The 21,973-nt window shown below is 38.0% G+C and overlaps 1 protein-coding gene across 2 annotated transcripts; it reads left to right on the forward strand.

Annotated features, from left to right (window-relative positions):
- The first annotated feature begins 176 nt into the window (after positions 1–176).
- On the forward strand, positions 177–20,106 carry ABRAXAS2 (abraxas 2, BRISC complex subunit). Of its 2 annotated transcripts, none has more exons than XM_064514360.1 (9): positions 177–304; positions 1,325–1,415; positions 4,403–4,439; positions 6,988–7,054; positions 9,712–9,902; positions 10,494–10,613; positions 11,291–11,375; positions 13,057–13,171; positions 17,903–20,106. In XM_064514360.1, the coding sequence occupies exons 1-9, from the start codon at positions 233–235 to the stop codon at positions 18,367–18,369; spliced, it is 1,245 nt and encodes a 414-aa protein (XP_064370430.1). In that variant the 5' UTR covers positions 177–232; the 3' UTR covers positions 18,370–20,106. The 2 variants fall into 2 exon arrangements, with proteins under 2 accessions (XP_064370430.1, XP_064370431.1); XM_064514361.1 differs by having other exon boundaries at positions 264–304; positions 7,005–7,054.
- The last annotated feature ends 1,867 nt before the right edge of the window (positions 20,107–21,973 follow it).

Below are 21,973 nucleotides of genomic sequence, written 5' to 3' on the forward strand. Positions count from 1 at the left end.
TTAACGTGGGGAGAAAAACCAAAAACAACCCGAAAACCACCGAACACTTTATTTTCGCGGATCGGCCCCGCTCCAGGCGCCCGGGCGCCGACCTCTCCGCCGCGCAGACCGCCCGCACGGGCGTGAGGCGGACTACAGCTCCCAGGCGTCCCCGCGCCGCCGCCGGAAGCGGGCGGGCGGCGGGGCGCGGGGACTTGTGGGAGCGGCGGCGGCGGCGGCGGTGGTCTCCATCATGGCGGCTTCCATCTCGGGCTACACGTTCAGTTCCGTCTGCTACTACAGCGCCAACAGCAGCGCCGACCACGTAGGTGCCGGAACCGGGGCTGGGACCGGGGCTGGGACCGGGGCGGCCGCTCTGCCCGGGGCAGCGCCCCGCCGCGGGCTGCGCGGCCGGGCCGCGGCCCGGCGCTGCCGCCCCGCCGGGCCCCGAGGGGCCGCTCGGTGCCGGGAGGCCCGCGGCGGTGCTGCTGCAGGAGCGGGGCCCGTGATCCCCGTGCGCCCCGCGGGTCCTGCGGGAAGGCGGCCGCCGGTGGCGAGCGGCCGGGCAGGGCAGCTGCAGCGGCCCGGTCCCCTCAGCGGGTCGCTGGCTGTTGTTCAGCGCAGCCGCCGGGCGTTGCTTACAGCCCCAGCGCTTAGTGCGAGCTTGCCCTCACGCCGCTTTCAGGAAGCAGAGTGCTGCTGTTTCGGCACTGACACCGATAGTACCCACTTCTCGCTTGTTCTGCTTCTTCATTTTGGGCGGGGATGGAGGAGGAAGGGTGACTTTTGAGTTACCTTTTGGATTTTACGTTCCCTGGTATTCTTCAGGGACCAGCCCAATCCCTGTATGTAAACTCACGTACGCCCCTTCGTATAAACTCCACTTTCAATTAGCTTTGAAGGAACGGAACAGCAAGGGAGCAGCAGCAGTGCACGCTGATCAGGGCTCCTCCTTGGCCTCCATGCATATGTGACATGGCCTATGTAGCTGGGACAGGAGGCAGAGTGCTCCTTTACATAATCTGTATTTTCTGTCCATAAATTGTGTGCCTCTTACCTAGGGAAGCTTTCTGGAAAAGAGGTATTTTGGGATATTAAAAGCTCACTTCTGCAGGACTTGCTATTGCTATAGTGTCATTTGTAAATCGCGAACTGTATAGGATGCTTGTAAATCAGAAATTTCTGGTAAATCTAAGAACAGCTTAAGCTTAGTGTGACTCAGATGTGTATTTTACACCAAAATTTTGGTTTAATACTTGAATGGCAGGAAAGTTACAATATATGACTGTACATAGTGATTTATTTTGTATTTTTAGTGTTTTTTTTCTCCTTCTTGAAATTGTAGGAAGGATTTCTGCTAGGAGAGGTAAGACAAGAAGAAACATTTAGCATTAGTGACTCACAGATCAGCAACACTGAATTTCTACAAGTAATTGGTAAGTAATAGAACTTTGAGAAATTCCCAAAGAAGCACTATTCAATCTTTTTTTCAATATAACAATTAAGTAAGGTTTATTAATTCGCTTGTGAGACCAGCGTAAGATTTTTCCAGTCTTTCGAAATTGCTGTTAAGCCATGTGCTACAGTATTTGTACATTCACTGTTGAAGGTATGACTAGGTATGGGGTCTTATGCATATTCTTTTGTGAAGAAGATATCATTCCTTGATCTGAATTTTGACACTTATCTGAATTTTGTAATGGAGAAGTGATTTATCTGGTTTTTGGCCCTGCAGCAGATTTCATGCTTGTTGCCTAAGTGCAGGAATGTGCTCAAAATAAAATAAATATGTATTACATGACTTACTAATAATGAAAGGAGGCAAATTTCCAGCAGAGGGTTTGCATATGCAGCTAGTAGGTGATAACGCTGAAAACTGTTACAACAAGATTTGCCAAGGAAAGTCAGTCAAAACGTTTACTTTATTGATAAGAAGCTCAAGCACTGTAAAGCTGATTTGTTGTAGAAAAAGTGAAGTGATCCTAATGGATCTTAAGATTTGGCATCTCTTGTTGTTGAACTGTTGTTGGTCAAAATAAGTATTTTGATACGTGAGTAAAAAGCTGTTGCAGGTAGCTGGCTGATTTATAGAAATTGGGAAGCCCCTGAAAGAAATGATAATGCCTGAATGTTCTTTTCATATATGCATATATAACTCAAAATTCATCTCAACTTTATTTTAAAAGTTCTAATGCATATGTGCCTGATTTTCTGTGTCTTGAAAATCTGCTGGTTTGTGGATCAGGTTTCAGACAGCATAGCTAATGCACAAATATCTTGCAATTGGCTCTCAAATGTTAGGTTTTAATACAGAACTAATAGTCTCTGAAACTGTGTGCTCTATTATGTCTGAAGATACTTGCCACGTTAAAGTACTGGCAGTTTTGTAAATAAGAATCCTGAAGGTTAAGTAGATCCCTGTTTCAGTTATTTCTAAGCCAAAATAAGTGTTCAAACTGTACTCATCCTAGAGCTAGAGTAAGGAAGAAGAAAAAAAAAAAAGATCTCTCCCTTTATTTTTGTTTTTTTTTTTTGGTCTATGTAATGACTTCCAAAGTACCACTTAGAGGAAAACAGCAGGTATCTGTATCTGTTCAGACAAAACTAGGCATGAGTATTCAACAGTAACTGATTGCAGTTATTGATAGCATAATGCAGTAATATCACATATTAGCTGCAGTGTTGATGTTTGTGGCATTAAAAATTATTCCTTTTTTAGACGTTCTTTTTTTGTTCCTTCTCAGTTGTAGAGGGTTTTTTGGTGTGTGTGTGAAAAGGAAAAATTAGTCCTTTTAGAGATTTTTTGGATATTTTTCTGTCTGGCAAATACCCACTGAAGTAGAAATTCAGGTGCATTAACAGTTGAACCGAAACTGACAATTTTGTAGCACTGCTGTTGCAGATGAGTTTCAACATTCTTGCATGTCTGCTGTCTCAAAGCTTAGCGGTGGTGTGTATGTTTGAAAATACATATATATGTAGAAGTCATCAATGTTTTAAAAAGCTCAGATTTAGAATTACGGCTGCTTCATGCATTCTGAGCAGTAGGCTTGGTGCTTCTTGTTTTTCAAAAGACAAGGTCTGTGTAACTATGTAATAACCTAAGAATCAAGTATGCATTCTCGGTGGCTGTAGTCAATATGTTTGCTGGAAGGAATTGCTATAAGATGGAATAGTTTGATTTACTGACTTTGTTTAGCAGATCACTTCCACAGATTCATGTATGCCAGAACGAAAGCGTGGAGTTGATTCTAACTTTCTTTTTTGGAGATTGCTTTAAAATGTAACCTTTGCAGTGGTAATCAAGAGTTTTTCTTGCCAGTGAAAATTTACAATTTCTTTGGCAGTACGCGTGCCATTGATGTTCAGACACTTGTTTTGATAGTGGCAAAATATGCTGAGGTGCAAATGTGTAGAGTCTGTTGTTCTTGGGAATTGAGATTTGATTCTGACTTTACTGAGACTGCAGTCATGAGCAGCCTGTGCCTTTCAGGGCAGCAGGTGGTGAGTCATCCTTCAGGAAGGAAGATACTAAACAAAGTTGTTGCTAAACACTCCAGCAGCGTGCTAATGTAGGACCTTGAAGTATTGTTTCTGCATAAATGCTGCTTACTCAGTCTGAGCAAATACAGTTTAAGACAAAAATTATGGGATTAAGGTAGAGTAACGTGAATAAATGATAAACTGTAATCGATAAGACAGCTGTGTAGCAGAAGTACAGAAGTATTAAAAGCCGCAGAAAAGTCAGTCAAGTTTGGTGTGAGAGATATAATATGGATTGGGTTTTTGCTCTTTTCCTCAGACTGCTGGCATCTTACAACCTTTGCTGCTTAAATAAGCATCGTAGCATTTATTACTACATCTTGAATGAAACAATAATGGAGTGAATTTCTGGTAACTTGTAATTCTATTATGTAAACTGAGAATGCTGTTAATCACTTTGGAGTGGTGTTTAATCCTTTTTTCTTATTGGAATGTATTTGCCTTCTCCTAGTTAAATACCCTAATATACAAAATTATAGTGATTCCCTCCTATGTGTTTTCTTTTTCATTGCTGCTATAATAAGCAATATATATGAATGTAAGTAAACTGTTGTGAAAAAATGTAGCAAAAGCAAAAAATAGAAAAATCTGAATACCTGTGTGAGAAGTTTACAACCACAGAAGGGTATAAAAAGTGTGTAACTGAGGCTTACTTGTTAAAATATTTTCCTTCTTAAAAACAAAGATCAGAAAGAGAAGCTAGTTTTCCAAATAAGATGCTGTGTCATGAAGTGTTGCTGAGACATGAAGGGCAGTGTGTGGTCTGACCCAAATGCTTAACTACTCGCTAGCTGTGATGTGGAAAGGTTATGCAAGATATGCCAGTATAATTTCCCTTTATCTTGAGCAGTTGGACATATGTCTTTTTTTGTTGTTGCAGAAATCCATAACCATGAGCCTTGTTCAAAACTCTTTAGGTAAGCATTTTCCGTTGTCTTCCTGTGTTGGCTGCATAGTTGGATTAATACAGAATGTAAAAACAGATAGCTCAGTGAAATACATTAGCATTTTAGATGTACCTAACAATGTTTGCATTATCTTCTTATCTGATATTGCAGAAATGTGTGTTAATGGCACCAGCCATGTCAGTGAAAGTATCAGTTGACAGTTTTAGTAACACCCTTCTTAATACAAAATTTTATTTTGGAAAGGTTACATATGTAGCTAGTGTAGCCCTGTTTCTCTGCCTCTGAATTTCTACCTCGGGTACTGGAGGTGGATAGCAGTCAGATCAAATCATGTCACTCTGGTAATGAGGACAGATGTCAAAGCCAATTTAAATTGTAGTCTTAGGTTAGCTCTACTTAGGCCAGGTAGCCCTGAAGTGACCTCAGGGTAGGTCTCAGTATACTTTGTCTGCCTTTACCTTAAAAATTTGCTGGATCACACAGGTTGTTTTACCGATAGTTTTACTGACTTGTACCAGCTCATTATTCTCAAACTTTCAGCGTACTAGTTCTTTTTTTGCTTTCTGATTTTCTGCATTCCACAATTAAGATTAAATGCAGATCTATATATTTTATTTAGCAGCCTCAATCTGTTGCATGTAACTTTCCTACGTAGTCTTCATTCATTATACAGTGATGGCTTCTAAATTGCTGTCTAGAAATTCTTTTTAGAAGGAATTCCTAATTAATGTCGTCTTGTCTTTATTTAGAGATTTCCAGACAATTAAGAAGTCACAGTACCTTAGATACTATGATTGACACTAGCTACATTAGAGAGAAAAGCTACAGTCTATCATTTGTTAGCTGATAATTGCAGAGAGGGTACTCTTATCCCAGTGATATATATGCTAGACTTTCTATGCATGATATGCCAGTGTCTGATAGTCTTTTCCTGATTCCTAGTGATGCTTTGTGCAGTGCGTATCAAAACTGATCATGTTTACTGTCTCTTCCCTGTCAAGAAACTGCTTGTTAGTAACTGAGCTGTTGGAGGAAGGGGCAGAAGTCTGTATCTGACAGCGTGCTTTCTTCACAGGAATACCGATGAATTCATTTGCTTTTGAGCATTTGGGTGATCCACAGAGTTCATATAATCTGTATCAGTACCAGAGCATGATGTCAGGTTTCTCTGTTCCTTTAGCTGTAGGTGGTACTGTTTGGGGCATTGTGATATACCTTTCTGACTTAAACGTAGCCAGTATGCAGAGGCCTGTGGCTCATCCAGTCTGTATTCTTGTAAGATGGCATTGCTGATATTGAATAGAATAGATTTGGCTCCAAACAGAAAAATATTTTAGAAGGACAGATTTCTGAATCTGCACAGTTTTCAAGTGAAGGTGTGGTTGCTCATCCCATATGAGAATTATTCTTCTAAATCATAGATACAGAGTTGGTTATACATTACTTGCAAGAATGCATAAACATTGTGCAAATGTTATTCAGTATCTCAAATTTGTAATCAATTGTGGTCTTAAGATGCAGATTATTTTGAATATTAAAACAAACTTTATTTCCACCCTTATTTACCAGCCAAGTACTGAGTTTGGGATTTTCTGTTGTTTTTTCCTCCCCACAAGAGTTGAGATCATAGACCTCTAAAACAGAGTGTTTTCCTGCACTGCTTTAGGTGTTAGTGATATCAGCTCTTGAAAGAGACTAAGGACTTGGCAGGTAAGTCAAGGAGGAATCTATTTTCAAACGTTTTTCCTTTTATTATGAAGTGTGATCCATTTGAATTTATAAACCTATCTGTGTAGATAGATTTATAAATTCCTAAATTGGTGATGTCCTCTAAATAACTACTTGTCAGGGATTGGGCCTCAGTCCTGTAAACAGAACCACATGGAAGGACCCTGATATTTCTTTGCACTTTTGCTAACCTCAGTAGAACTATTTTGGCTACATATGAGTCTGATTGCGGGACTGGAACTCAAGAAGTTGATGTGTAGTTGCATGTAAAATGGCCCTGTTTTTCTTTCTTCTTTGGCAGGTAGGCCTCCTATTATCAAAGCAGGAGTTTACCAAATGCTTATCAAAAGAAAATTACACAGTCCATTTATGTACCTCTGGTTGTATGGTCTGCCAGTGAAATACTTTGATCAGACTAATGTGTGAAATGAGAGCATTTTAAAACTAATAGTTATAGGCATATTGCATTTAATTTCTGGTGGTTTAAAAGTGGTTAGACTATTTGCACCTGCTAGTCTTAATCGTCTAATCTCAGTGTTCTGCTTCTTCCTCTGTGAGCAACTGCCTCTCTCTATTAACCGTGTAGTCAACTCAGGTTCTAACTTCGTGCTCTGAGTGGCACCCAAGTTGGACGTCTTAAGTAGGTGGTGTGAATACTGGTGGTGTGAATGCTGACCTATATTGGTAAAGGTAAAACTTGGGAGGTTTTTTTTGTAACTTACAGAATGCCATCTATTTGAAAACACTGTAAAAGTATAAAGTATTTACTTTATAAATAATGCATATGTAAACTGTGTACCTACATTTCTCTTTTCCTTTTTGATTCAAGCTTTTATGACTATGCAGGCAAGGTTAATGAGGAGAGTTTGGACAGGATTCTTAAAGATCGAAGAAAAGTAAGTTTTCTATCTTTTCCTCCTCTTCTAATCGTAAGAGTCTGTAATTAGAAAGCGTGGTATTGACAAACATAAAAATAAGGAGTCAACTAGAAGAAATATTTTCTTCTAGAGATCTGATGGTCTGTTTTCACCCAAGACTTATCCCATGCAGAAGTTGATGGATTTGTAGTAAAATTCTTACTTAGGTAAAATTGAGGATAACATCTAAATTCCGTGAAGAAATGCAAGGGATTTAATTTCAAGTCTCCAGACCCACTGTCACTGTCCAATATCAACTTGCAGAATCATGAGTGTGCGCTCTGGGTGGTGAAGCCAACAGAAAATGCAGCTAATCTGAAAATCAGTTCAAAAGAGTTAATTTTGACAGGTTAAAAAAATTGTCATGACATAGCCTTGGAATTACAGGTTTTGCACCATAGTTCTAAACTGAAAAGCAGTTGTATCAGAAGGTAGTTATGTGTCAGATGTTATCATAGCTTTATATCATGTATACTTCATTAGCACAACTACTGTTAAGTGAATAAAATTTCAGCAGTTAACTTGGAGAATCAAACTTTTCACAGTGTTTCATCTTCTACATAAATTTCAAGCTTGTACTGCACTATCTTTGTAGTTATCAAATAAGTGTTTTGGAAACTGATGCATCAAAGAGGAGAATTGAAGGCGAGGTTCCTTATGATGAAATGAATCTACAAATCCTCTTGCTCTGGTAAAAGGAGAGGTTTAATTTGTGGCAGCTGTGGAGCTTGTTAGACCCAGCAGAAAATCATCTGCTGTTATATGAATTTGGCTCACAAGGTCTAGTTAGTGCCAGAGCTAGTGCAAGGTAGGGGTGGTAAAAACAAGACCACCTTTTGTAGGGTTTGTAGGGTTTCTTTGAGGAGGGGGGTTCCAAGCAGCAGCAAGCCAATGTCATTCCAGCTGCTTGTAGGAACTACATACTGCGTTTCACTGGTTGCGTAGCTAACTGCCAAGGTATGCCCTGTTAGGCTTTTAGGGTTTCTGTCCTCTTCAGTTGACTCAGATGCACTCTTTAGGTTGCCATGATATGAGTAAGAATGACTACACTGTGAACTGGTCATCATTATGCAAAGTGTGTGATGACAGTTCCTCAACTGCTGATTGAGTTTGTAGTCTTTACTTTCTGACCACCTTACTATCTATATTGAAGACTTTTGCCTGCAGGCAGGCCTTAAGTTGAGGAGGGATCTGTAGGGAAACAAGTTCTAAACTTGTACAATTCTTGCAACATTGATCATCGTAATACTTTTTCTTGTCCACTTCTTCCAACTCGAACTCTGAGTAATCTCTTCTGTGTATACCTACAGCACATATGTGTGCGTGTGTATGTATGTGTATATACACATGCATCTCTATGCATGGAGTGAGTCTCCAATCCCAGGTAGCGAATTCTGGCAATCCCATAGTTCTACCTTATAACACTTCAAGCAGGGCATACTGGGAACACTACAAACAGGGCATATTAAGTTTCCCTTCAGGAGACGGTGCAAAAATCATATCTTAAAATTGTCTTTTTTTTTTTCTTTAACTCGTTTCAAATCAAGGCACCAGTGGGTCTTCAGCTGAGTTTTATTTTGTTAGGACCTACCTTGCTGTGAAATCTGTGCTGAGAAAACAGGCAAAACTGGAGAAACGAGGACTTGCAAGTGTTATGTGCCTAAAGAACTACAGTCTTAATGATATTAATTGTCATAATGTCAAAGAAGATAAATACTATTGTCTGTGAATGAAGCCAGTCTTAGATTCTCCTCTGTTAGCAAAATAAGCATATTCCTTGCGTTCAGACTATGTAATTTTATAGACTTCACTATAAAAAGTTTAAAACATTGCTGCTTATAGCTTTTTATTTAATGCAGGAGTCATGTTGTTCAATATTTAGAATCTGCTATATTTCTCTGTATATTATGTATCTTTATGAATCACTATGTGATCGTGCCTATTTTTGGACTCTTCTAAGCCATGTTTCATTAATAATCTGTCCTTTTTCATTATTCTCATAAATTAAATGCTAGTTTTCATGAAATAAGAGTAAATACATGTTGTATTTGAGATAATCATTGAATTAGAGTGGGTCTTATCTGATGTGCATACAAATCTTTCACAATTAAGTGAGATAATTTTATTGCTGTACCCAGCAGGTTAGTCCCATAGCTCGTGAACAAACATGAATTTGCAAATGTGTTTGATGATGCATAGCACTGGAAATGAGAAAGTAATAGAAGTGAATAGTTGGCTGAAATATATAGGCTAAAAAGGAAAATAAACCTGCTATGTTTGAAGACAGAGCAAGCTTAGTAATTGGAAGATGCTCCAAGTTTTGTTGCTAAGGTTAAACAATTGAAACATAACCTGTATTGAATATAGGATCCTAAATGCCACTGAGGATATGTAGGTATTTGTACTGGAGTGAAGTTGAGCAATTAAATGGCATGTTGTAAACGGACGTGTTACTTGTTTGTTTTCTTTTTTTTTAAAAAATAAATGCCAATCTCTAGTAATTTAATCTTACTTTGTTATAATAAAATTGTATGAATTGGCTCATTCAGATTAAATCACAGTCTTAGTAACTTTATTATCAGCAGGTAAATCTACATCTCTCAATTAATACTTTTTCTGATGTGCTTTGATTACAGAATGTTATCGGATGGTACAGATTTAGGAGAAACACTCAGCAGCAAATGTCATACAGAGAGCACATCATTCATAAACAGCTGACACACATTCTTGGAGTGCCTGACCTTGTGTTCCTTCTCTTCAGCTTCATTTCCACTGCAAATAACTCAACACATGCTCTAGAATATGTGCTTTTTAGACCAAACCGAAGGTAAATGATTTCTGAATGTGAACCACTCCCAATTTTTTATTCTGCTTCATGTTGCTTTTCTTGATACTCTAAAACTATCTTTAGGCTTCTATGATTGTGCGTTGAGGCGGCTGTCTGTTTATCAAACAGTATCTTGGTGTACAGCTACTTGTAGTGACAGTATTTTTTTCTGTGCAAGCAATTTATAAATTGAAGTTTGAGGATGAGTGAAAGTTCTTGAGAGTCTGTAAATCTTCAGACAACAGAACCCATATATTTTAAGAGAAATCAGATGTTGTTGGCATGTTCCTCTTAAATTAGAGACCCAAATGTGGCTTCACCCTTCTTCTATCTGTAATAGCTTGAACTAGTCATTAAAAAGATATAACAGGTACAGAAGTAGATCCATCTCAAGAGAGTTTTTGCTTATATATTTATTTTGAACATAACTTCTAGTATTTAGTGTTTTTTATAGTAAAGCTAATCTAGAAGCATTACATTTAGAAGAATTGTGATTACTGGGGATGATAGAATAGTATCAACACTACTGTATAAAGAATCTCCTGAAAACGAATAAGGAACTCTTTCTAAATTTTTTTTTTTTTTAAACAGGTATAATCAAAGGGTGTCACTTACTATTCCTAATCTTGGCAACACTAGTCAACAGGAATACAAAGTTTCTTCAGTGCCAAATACTTCTCAGAATTATGCCAAAGTTATTAAGGAACATGGGTAAGTGTGTATTTGAGTTCTCGCCTTCCCCCCACCCTCCCTTTGCAAATGAAGTGCAGGCATCACGAATGTTCTTTACCTTACAAAGAATTGTACGATTATGTATTTCAAGCAGAAAAAAGAACTACTTATGAAAAAGAATTAACAGTTGGTTCCCACTGTCCTTTTTCTGCTTAGAATCAAATCTTTAAAAAGAGCAACTGGAACTCTGTGTGCTAATAAGACAAGCAGAGCTGATATTGACAGTTGGTGCTGTGGGCCTTCTGGCTGAAGGATCCATATTTGATTTCAGGAGATTGTGCATGCAAGTCTGTTTCCATAATTTGAACTATCATTTGGAAGTGTTTGGGGTTTTAGTCATTTTAATGAAATACTGTCAATGCAAAGCAACTCTTCTAACTGTTAGTAATGAAATTATATAAGCTTGAGGTCTCCTGCATAAGTTTAATCTCATTCAGATAAGACTGTTGCAGAAAGAACTTTAGAATTTGATTTGCAGTTGCCCAAGTTTTGGCTCTTGATAGTATAATATACTTTTAGCAATATAAGATAAAATACATTTTAAAAATATGAGAAATGCCTGCTTAACAGCATCCCAAAGATAGCAAAAAGAATTCGGAACTTGTCTTTTGTCTTTTTCTAACTAATGATTTGTGTGTTTTTTTTTTTTTTGACAGTACTGATTTTTTTGACAAAGATGGAGTGATGAAGGACATCAGGGCTATATATCAGGTTTATAACGCACTTCAGGAAAAAGTACAGGTAACTAACCTTATTTAATATTGGTCAGTGTGTATGTGGCACCTTTGTTTATGCTTTGATAAACCAGAGGTGTGAGGAATGAAGATTTTCTTTTTTAGTCTGTAAGACTTTCTTACAAAATTTCTTGCAAACTTCAGAAAAAAACTTTGACATTTTTCTTCAGGAGTGGAATGGAACTTTCTCTATTTTATGTGTGTATTTGCAGTCTCTCCTGTATAAGTGGTTGGTACACATATCCTTGATTCTTTCTTTTTGCAAGTGAGAGTGATTGATTTCTGGGAGACATTAGCTGTTTAAGACTGTGTCAGAGAAGAGCCTTGCTGAAGGCTCTGGGGATCTGCACAGGTTTAAAGGCTTGCTTGTGTGAGTTTAATAAAGGTTCCTGGGTCTTGGTGTATAGCAGACAGCAGAGAAAGCTCTGTCTGTTAGTTAAAATCTGTGGTTGTTTTGTGTAGGGTATGAGTAAATCCTCCTCCAAACGTGGCAAAGGATCTGAAAGTGCCTTGCATGTCAAATCTACTAAATGTAAGCTTGTCAATTCACAGCTTATCCAATGTGAAGAACATGTGCTACCTCAGGAACAGGTTTGGTAACTGTGATTTGGTCACAGTTTATTTTCAGGCTTCCCCTTTACATCTGCCCTGGAGTAATTTGTGTCTTTGCTCCAGCTTAGCTTTGCTGGTTGGCTCATGTAGCAGAGAACAAGGCGGTAATTGCTCCTACCATTCCCTCACCCTGCTTGCGCGGGAGGAGGACTGCTTCTCTGTGGAAGCTACTACTTTCTAACCTGCCTTGTAAGGTGGATAGCTCACACCTAGGACACAAAACGTTTTCATGCTGGTTCCAGGAGACATGACAATTATTTATTTTCAGAGGTCTATCCCATTAGCTAATGGTATTTACTCTTTAATGCTGTTTCAGCCAACAGCACATATATACTTTCACGCTCTTGCTGTTGTTTGACTTTGTGTCTGGAAAATGGAAAACGTGACATCATCAGGGAGTTGCCTTCTTACCTGTTAAATGTATTACTTGGTTGTCGCCATGTAGATCATACTGCTCCGTGTTGTTTACAGAGCTTAAAAAATAAATTAGGTGATAGCTAACCTGTGGAAATTTTATCTTTAAAGTGAATGCTTCATAGAGAATGTTACAGAACTGGAAATAGCAATTTTTTCTCGTCAAGAAGCAGATAGCAGACCAAGTTGGGACAGTGGTCTTGACTCAGCTGTTTCTTTCCCCCGTTAGAATAGTATACAAAACATGCACCTTTATATGTTGCACTTTAAAATCACGCTGCCATAATATCATTATTGTGCTAACAACAATGTATATATGGATAACTATAGACTTCTTTTGAGTTCAAACTGGAAAAAAAAAAAAGATCCAAAGTTAGTTCTTCCTATCTGGTGGAAGAGACTCGACCTTACTTTATGGAGATTTTCCTGTACTGATGAATTATTTGGAAATGCTTTTTCTGGTTTGCAGCAGTTGGGAGTTGGCAACTGCAAGTAAAGAAAAAATTAATCTTCAGATTGAATTTTGTGCTCTGATATAGTTGACTCCTGCTCCTAATTTTGTGCTCTTAATAGCTTCTTGTCTGTTAGTAGCTTCATTAATCTTGTGGAAGTCTTTCCTGTATTTTTGCAAAATCTCAGTATATCTTATGTTTTTCTCCTAGGCAGTATGTATAGATGTAGAAAAAAGTGAGCGTGTTGTTGAATCTTTTCAAGCTGACGTAAACAAGTTAAAAAGGCAAATCGCACAAAGAAAAAATGAAAAAGAACAAGAAATAAGTAAGTTGCCTTCTAACTTTGTTGTTTCAGAAATAGATGGTGTAAATAGATGCTGTAAATACAAAACGTTTTATGTAACTGAGTTGTATTCCTGATAGCTCATAGCAAAAGAAAAAGAAATATCCCATTGGGAAGAATGTGATGGATTTATACTGAATGATAACTGAACTATGAAAGTATGTGTACTGCAAATATTTATCCAATGTTAGCAAACTGAAAACATAAGACAAAGATACAGAACTGTAGAGAAAAAATACGGTAAGTTAATTCTGGAAATAACACAGGAAAAGATCTGTTGTAGGAAAGGAAAAGTGGAGCAAAGCCAGGAGAGGAAAAAGCAAGTCTAAAGCACTGGAGCAATTCCTTTCAAAATATTAAATAGTAATAAGGTACTGTGCTTACAGGCCAGTAACTATAAAAGGGTTTTTTTGAAATCTTGATTCCTTCCCCTACCCCAAATACAAGCCCAGCCCCAATTAAGTTAGAATTCCATTATGTTACTGGACACCAAACAACCTGGGTAAAGCAAAAGAGTGCTAGATGATGAATAGTGATACAGATCATCTAGACAATTTTTTGACCCTGCAGCTTTTAGTGAATGTGTCAGTTCTTTACCACTGGCGTAGAAGAGAACGTCTAAAATATCCTCCTCTCCCACTTCCTAGTTACCCAATCTTATTTTATTTAACATTTTAATTATTTGCTCTTTGACTTAGCTATGAATGTGATGATGAGTACTGAAATAACACTTTTCAATTTTAAACTAAATCCCAGAGAAAGTCCATTTTGAAGTCACTCCTATCTTCAGGAGTACCTGCCAGAAGAAGTTTTCTTTTAAATTCTAACTGTATTTGCACTTTTTCTGCTTACAAGTGATGATACAGTACTTGAAATATGAATTTCAGTTGGTATTAGCTTTATTTTCGTGAAGCTAATTCATTTGAATTCATGAAGCATTCATTTTCACAATGTATTGGGGAGACTGATCTTTAAGGAAGTTGACTCAGTTTTCTGATTTATTCAAGGCAATACAAATGTGACAGTCTTCTCTCTCTAGTTAAAGCTTGAAATGCAAAAAATGTATTTTGCTCTGTTTTGAACACTCATGTAAGCAATCTTTGTATTGGGACTTGATTTAATTTTCTGTGATGCAAATAAGTATTTCCTATTAAAACCCCTGTTTTTATTAGAGGTGGTTATGCATTCTATATTAACAGTACAAGTTTTCATAGTATGTGTTTAGGACTGCGAGGGTAAAACAGCAATGGCTGTATATTCTTTGCTGCTCCATAGTTTTCTGAATCAGTCAGACCTGTTGTGTGAACATACTGGGCTGGTTGCCACGCTGTCTCTCCTTCCTAAAAGCTGAATATGGCTTCAGGAGACTTTTGCTTAGCAGTGGATAGATTCTGTGAAGAACCTGAGCATTTCCAAGGAGACATTACTGATCTAATTCAATTTGTGAGTGTAGTGAGTGTTAGAGAAGACTAAAATGCGGAGGTAGATGGTAGGAACAGCGAAGAGCAAAATGGGAAGTGGTATTAAAAAATAATAAGAAAACTCCTAATCAAGTTGCATGTTGCAGCAATATACAACAAACCTGCCTCTCCATGTGTGTCCCAGAATGGTTTGCTTCTGAAAAAGCTGTTAACGTTTGTTCTTCTCCAGCTATTCCTGCAATTGTACCACTGCCTTTTTCTTTCCATCATTTGGAATGATAATAAAATAAACACATCTCTATCTTGAGCAACAAGATTTTTTTTTATTTGTTGGATTTTTATCTAGTTATCTAAAGCTGTGTTTGAGACTTGAGGATCATTTGGACTGGTTAATGTCCCAAACTGTGTAATAAGCCTCTCTGCTGCTCTGAGTAGATGTTTTTTTCTCCAGGCAGCAAAGCACTGTTACCACATGAGCATTTTGCAACAAAGTTTGATCTCTCAGCCCACTGCTTTGAGGTTCTTCCTTCCCTGAGCTTGAAAGGTTAGGTAAAGACCCGGCACCAGTCGCAGAAGGTTTCAAAGATGCAAGCAGCATGAGTCACTGTAGCTTCCTGCTTGGCTGCAGATGAAACAGCTGGGGAACTGCAACTATGTAAAGAGGGAAGAGGTAGGGAATGTGACTGGAGCTGATCCCAGGCCATATGGCGAAAGGTGGGGGTGGAGAAGGAGGAGTAGTCAGTACTAGCCTCTAGAGCCTACCGGTGAAATGCAAACGCTGGTCTTGGAGTTTATCCTGAGCAGATCATCATGTAAGAGGGCTGAAAGAGGCAAACATGCAGCTTGCAGCTCTATAATACTGTTAGATGTTAGTAGCTAAATACTAGAGCTGGCCTTCCCTTCTCTCGCTTCCTCAATGTTGGGAGAATTTCCTTGCTCTCAGTGAGTTGATCCTTCCAGTTTCGTTCTCTCAGCTGGAACAAAAGGAAGCGTTTGGTTCAGGTTCCTGTAGTAGTGCTGCATGAAAGCTTGTGTTTCTTAAAAATTTGGGATTAACAGCCTCATTGACTTGATTAAAGGAACTGTTCAACTTTGAATTTGCTGTTTTGAGAAGTATAGAGTTACAGTAAGTAGAGCTGTTGCCCATTAGTCCATCACCCAGCCCCAAACAGTCTTGAACATACTGGTGTCCTTTCTCACAGGTGTTTGGAGGTTAATAACAGGTCAGAAGCTGACTGAAACTTTTAATCTTTTCCAGTGCTTAACAAATCTTATTGCAAGGAAGTTTTTCCTCGTGTCTAATATACAACACTCTAATTTATGCCCTCTTCTACTTACCTCACGGTAGCCTTTATGTATATTTGAAGACTTGAGATGTTTCCTCAGTGTTCTCTAATACCTTCAGTTATTTCAGTCTTTTCTCTTAAATCATGATTTCTAGATCTCTAATCAGTCCTTTCTTTTTTTAATAGATTTTTTTCTAGTTCCATGTTTCTCAAGCTATGGTATCTAAAGTGGATATAGTATTTCAGTTGTAGTCTTAACCATTACAGTACATCCTAAAATACTGTTTACCTGTTTCTCAGCAGCTGAGTACAGTTAATTTGCATTCATGTTTATCAAATCAACAGTAAACCTCAGTTCCTTTTTTACAGGACTAAACTGTTTTTCTCATTTTGTAGCTTGTGCAGTTCATTATTCATGTACATTTCTTCCTAAATATTTTTTCGAATCATTTGATTTAGATCACTTTGAATTCCTATTCTAATACTCCAGTATGCTTGCAACTATTATTAGTATGGTATTATCTATAATTTTAGAAAGCACATGCTTATTAAATTTAGTCATTTAGATGATTAATGCAAGTATAGTTGCAGTTCCAGTGCCAAGCTTTGGGAGTTTCGTCTTGATGCATCTTTCCATTATGACTGTAATTGTTCTGTAAAACAGTTTTTCAACTATTTTTTTTATCCTCATAGTGCTCTTTCATTACTCTGTCTTCATTATGAAATGTTGAGATGCTGTGAAATCCTTAAAGGCAAGACATAATATCAGTGGCTATTGGTCTTGCTTCAGTTGTTGAAACCACATGGATCAGAAATAGACCCTGTCCTTGGTGGACAAATTTATAGCAACTGTCTAACTGTACAGTTACTTAAAAGTCAAAGTACAGAGTGGTAGTTTTACCCATTATATATGTTTTCTCACAGGGAACAGAGCAGATTTTGATGATTATATCTAACTTCTCCAGATATGCTAAGCAGCATACCGTACTAGTATTGCAGTAGTGCAAGAGCCCTCGTTATGGATCACCATGTTAGGGGCATAAAAACACAGGTTCAAAAGATGATTCTTGCCCAGAAGGCCAGATAGCAGTCTTAAATACGAGATATCATGTGAGTCCAGATGCTTGGCTAGCAGAAGGTAAGAATGATGCACCACGGTCTCAGCACACCAGTAGCCTGAGAAGGATCAGGCTAGATCATGCACTGGGAAGGAAAGGCTTTTCTTTTCTTGTTGTTTTTTTGTTTTTTGTTTGTTTTGAATAAGAATTTGAGGAAAGAGGAGGTCACTGCTAGCATTTATGGGATTGTCTACTATCGCAAGGGGCACTGTGAGAGAAAGTGCAAAGATGTGATTTTTAAGATGTAATATGAATTGAAAATACAAAAACTAGTGGAAGTTAAGACATTATAGGTGGAGAGCAGCAGGCATGACAAGCCTTAGCATAGCTGCTTTTTGATGCAATAGAGAAAGGGGAGCCAACAGAAAGATGCAGAGATGATGAGCTGGAAAGCAATAGGCTGTAGAAACTTGCTGGAGGAAATGGACTCTACAGGATTACTGTGCACATAAAATGTAGAAGACTTGCACTAGATGGTTTATTCACCTCGTGACACATTTTGCTAGTTTTTATAATGGAATCATTAAGATAATGCAAGTTGTACTAACACTGATGAGGTTCATGGATATACTGATAAATTTAGCAAGATATTATTTGTCAACCTCAAGGAGAAGGATGTAACAAACAAGATTTGACATGATAGTTGGGGACAGTGTGCCATATTGTCATCAATATGACAATCAGAATTGCCAGAGATAGAGTAGTGAAGACTGAGGGGGAAAGATCCAGTGCTGGAGTTTGAAAGCAATACCAAGGATGCACACTAAATGGTAGCAAGCAGAGAGGAAGGAGAGAGAACAGTTACAAGGTGTGTGGTACCTTCTAGCTAGATTAGGTAAAGTATATTGTAAAGTAAACAAAGTACACTGATTTTCTTTGTTTTTATAGGACTGCAGCAAGCAATTTTAAACAGGCAAATGCCAACAGATAACCTGGAACCTATGTTTGTTCCACGAATGTCCTACACTGGATTTGCTGTGGAAGGCTGCACGCTTGAAGATTCAGATGTCTCTGATCCTCCCCCTCCTTATTCTGATTTCAGTGCAACCAATCAAGAAAGTACTGTTGGTCATGGTCTCCTAGAAAGCAATGTTTTCATGCCTCGACCTCAAGCAGTAGGTTCTTCCAGTTATGTTTCAACAAATGCAGGATTGAAATATTCTGGTAATGGAGCATCCATGCCGTCTTCCCAAAGAGCAGTTGGTGACAATGTTGATGAATCAGAAGACAGTGATTATGAAAATTTGCTTGAACCTACAGAGTCATCTGACAGTGAATACTCACAGACAAGAGATTCACGACCTTCAACACATCCTGATGGCGATTCCAGGAACACTCAAACCTCTCAGATTTGATAGAAGGAGAAAAAAAAAAAGAACTGTTTTTTTCATAATTGTTACAGAAAGATCTTGGGGATTTAACCTGGAGGAAATGAACTACACAGGATTACTGTGCACACAAAACGTAGAAGACTTGCACTAGATGGTTTATTCACCTTGTGATACATTTTGCAAGTTTTATAATGGAATCATTAGGATAATCAAGTTGTACTAATACTGATGAGGTTCATGGATGTACTGGTAAATTTAGGCAAAATGAAATTTATAGCGATCTTGTAGCTTTTGTTGCCGTATCTTCTTTAAGACAATAAATTGGGATGTAGTGACTAAGCACAGTTAGTGTACAAATAATGTTCTCAAATCAAAACTTACCTCTTGCACTATCATGCCTTGAATTTTAATTTTTGAAAGGGAAAATATATCAGCCGCCTTCAAATAAGCTTTCTATGGTAAGCCAAACTGGCCTTTGCAAGAAAAGGAAATTTTGATAATTTTAAGAAGCCTGATTGGAACAAATGTGGTCTACCTTCTTCTATCAGCATGCTCTTTTAACAGAGAAGGGGTTGGTTTCAACTTTTTTACTAGCAGAATGTGTGTATCACTTAAATGATGGTTGCCTTTTTCTGTAAAGGGTGCGGGGGTGGGATGACTGGTAAATCATCCAAACGAATGTCACAAGGATAATTATTTTGGTTTTGCTGGGTTTACAATGACTTTATGCCACACTAGCCTCATTTATTGTCTTTTTTATATAAATATGAAGTGCACATATAGGAGTAAATGACAAAAGTAGTAAATTCCATCATGATTGGATTTTGAAATCTGCAAATTACCAACATCAGAGACTTGCTTCTTGCGTTTTATTTGCATCTGAATATTGGATTTACACTTCAATATGAATTATTTTATGTAATAAATAGGGGATAGGGTAGGAGAAAATTGCTCAGAGTCTCCCCTGGGTTTATTACCTCTTTTGCTCTGGGTGAAATGTGTAAATGATTATTTCAATTTGAATTACAGCTCTCGTCAGAAAACTGCCATTTTGGATAAATGAAGTGTGGTATATTTAGAGAATTTCATGTTTGGATGCACTTAATTTTATTTAATTACTGCTTGTATACTAACATTGCCCAAAATATGTGAAATTGTGCCACTAAAAAGATTGTATTATTGGACTTTATCCCTGAACTGTAAATGAAAAAATACGCAGTTTAAGATAACCTCATCTTAAGCATTTGTCTCTTTGAGGTGTGAATAACCATTTTTCTGGTTTATACCTGGAAGAACAAAGCAGTTGCTTAAAAGTTTAAATCTGTCAAATTTACAACAGACTAAAATTTCAGTATGTATTGTATACATAAGCAAAAATCTGTTTATTAGCCTCTCTTTACCTGTACTAAATTAAACAAAATGGCTTTGGAAAAATGAGATGTTAAAAATGCCACTCTTCTGTCAAGTGTTTCAACCTTTAAACATCTAGTGGTCTGTTTTAACTACTACATTATTCTCGTTAGCCTTAACCTGATGCATTTTGTCTTCGAGTGTTGCAGTCGGTTTAACAGAAAATGTGTTCTGGTTTTATCGTCGGCTCTCTGCAAGCGCCTGTAGCTCAGGTGTTATAAACAAGTGTATATGTCAAAATCTGAATCGACAAGATGGCAACTACACTTTTATTTCGCACAGAAACCTGCAAAATGTACATCTCTGACAAAGCAGTTAAATGTGACAATAAAATCTTATTTAATCCTGTAACTTATATTTTAATATTTGTCAGGTTCCACGTCAATGAAGTAGTACACCAGAATATGGAAATGCAGCTCAAAATTGAGGATTTGCTAAAGCTGGTTTGTTTAGCGTGAAGAAGTGGATTAGATTGAAGGGAGGTGATATAGCACTAAACGTGCATGCTGCATACAAGTCATAGTCCTGCGTTCTTATACTGACATTGGTATGATGATTCCCGAGTTCTGCAATGTTAATAACAAAAAAAAGTCCAAGTTATGCATGTTTTTAGATATAACATGTAGCTGATTGGAGGTGGAATGGGTATATAATCATGCCTTCTAGCTAGTGCATTTCTGCAGGTACTTTCCTTTACTCTGCTTCCTCATAAGGAAAAGGTGTTTTTTACCAGATAATATTCTGCTAAGAAGACATGTAGAAGGACTTTGCAGATTTTGTTACAGTCCTATTAACAATAATAGTGTTGGATTGTGATCAGGCTGGAGGCAGTAGCAGGCAGCTTTAATCCTAAAGGAAACTGGTGCTTCAGGCCTAAGAAGTATCAGGTTTCCATGTCTGAATTGTGAGGAATTTCTTTGAGTAATTCTCAGGAGCACAAAACCCAGCTGAAATACCAGCAGCAATGTCAGTTCATTAACAGGTAGGCAGTAAATACTAAAAACTCATGTCTCCACCTCTTAGCTCGAAATCCAGTAGTTTCTGTGATACAAGGACATGTTTCTTCTGTTTTATTGCTGTGAGAGACATAGAATTGCTATTTCTTTCATTTCCAAACTTGTTTTGAATTCAGCTTCTTCCTGATTGTTTATAGCCAGAAAAACAGGAGCGTAACATATGGGAAGTCTTTACTAGTTGGAACTTCCACATATGCTTATAAAAACGCATCACCAAATATTTCTGAAATTAGGTAGCGTGACAACGTGGGAGTTTCCAAATCCTGTGTTTGCTCACAGAATGATGCCTATTGGCAGAAAGGGAAGTGTGAGCGTCCTTAACTTTGAAATATTCATGGTGATTCAGGTTTTGAGTTGCTCTTGCATGGTATCTTCCAACTCTGCCTCTCAGAGGTACTTGCATGTCAAGGGTATTTTGCTTGCTCTGACCACTCCTGAATTAAATTTTAGGAGAAGCTGTTACTACTTCGTATATTAGCGAAATCAGATAAACAAGCTAAGACTGATTAGGTTTCCTGTTAAGTGAAAAGATAATTAAGACTATACTTAATAAGGTAACTAGTGTCAGGTCAGTTTGGTTTGTATTCTGTTACTTAGCACCTTTTATTTGGGCTTAACATCTTTGGTCATATCAGAAGATAGCCTTTAGAGAAATCAATGTTAGTTGAAATCAGGTTAACTGTAGCATCTTCTCTCGTGTCCTCCCCCCACCCCACCATGGGCCCTCTGCTTATGATTGCTCTGTGAGCAGTCTTAGGTGCAAGTGGCATAAAGCTGTGGAATTTTTATTTGGAAACGAACCTTTGCAAATGAAAACTTCTGCTCTGCCAGTTGTTAGTACTACTTATTGTTCCTGTGGATCTTCTTAATGTAAAAAAGGTGAGCTTTTGTAGTAGGTCAGTGCTTGTCTGTCTTTCTGATTTGTGAATCCATACATTTTTTTTTTTCTTTCCAGTGGTGCTGCAGACACCTGCAGGGTTAACTTAAGCCTGCTGATAATAGACTTGCTTTGTTTAGTTCTTCTGTGGCTGCTTAAGAACTGTGTGTAGATCAGCTTGAAAACTATTGATCTCTGGCTTGCTCTGAGTGGAATCTTCCCCTGGCTTTCCCTTAGATTATGGTTGCTTTCACATACATACTTCTATATCGCATGCACTTACATTTGCTTTTGCAAATGTATGTGTGTGCATGTCTATATATCT

Source organism: Dromaius novaehollandiae, chromosome 6, assembly GCF_036370855.1.
Source record: "Dromaius novaehollandiae isolate bDroNov1 chromosome 6, bDroNov1.hap1, whole genome shotgun sequence".
Classification (NCBI taxonomy): Eukaryota; Metazoa; Chordata; class Aves; order Casuariiformes; family Dromaiidae; genus Dromaius; species Dromaius novaehollandiae.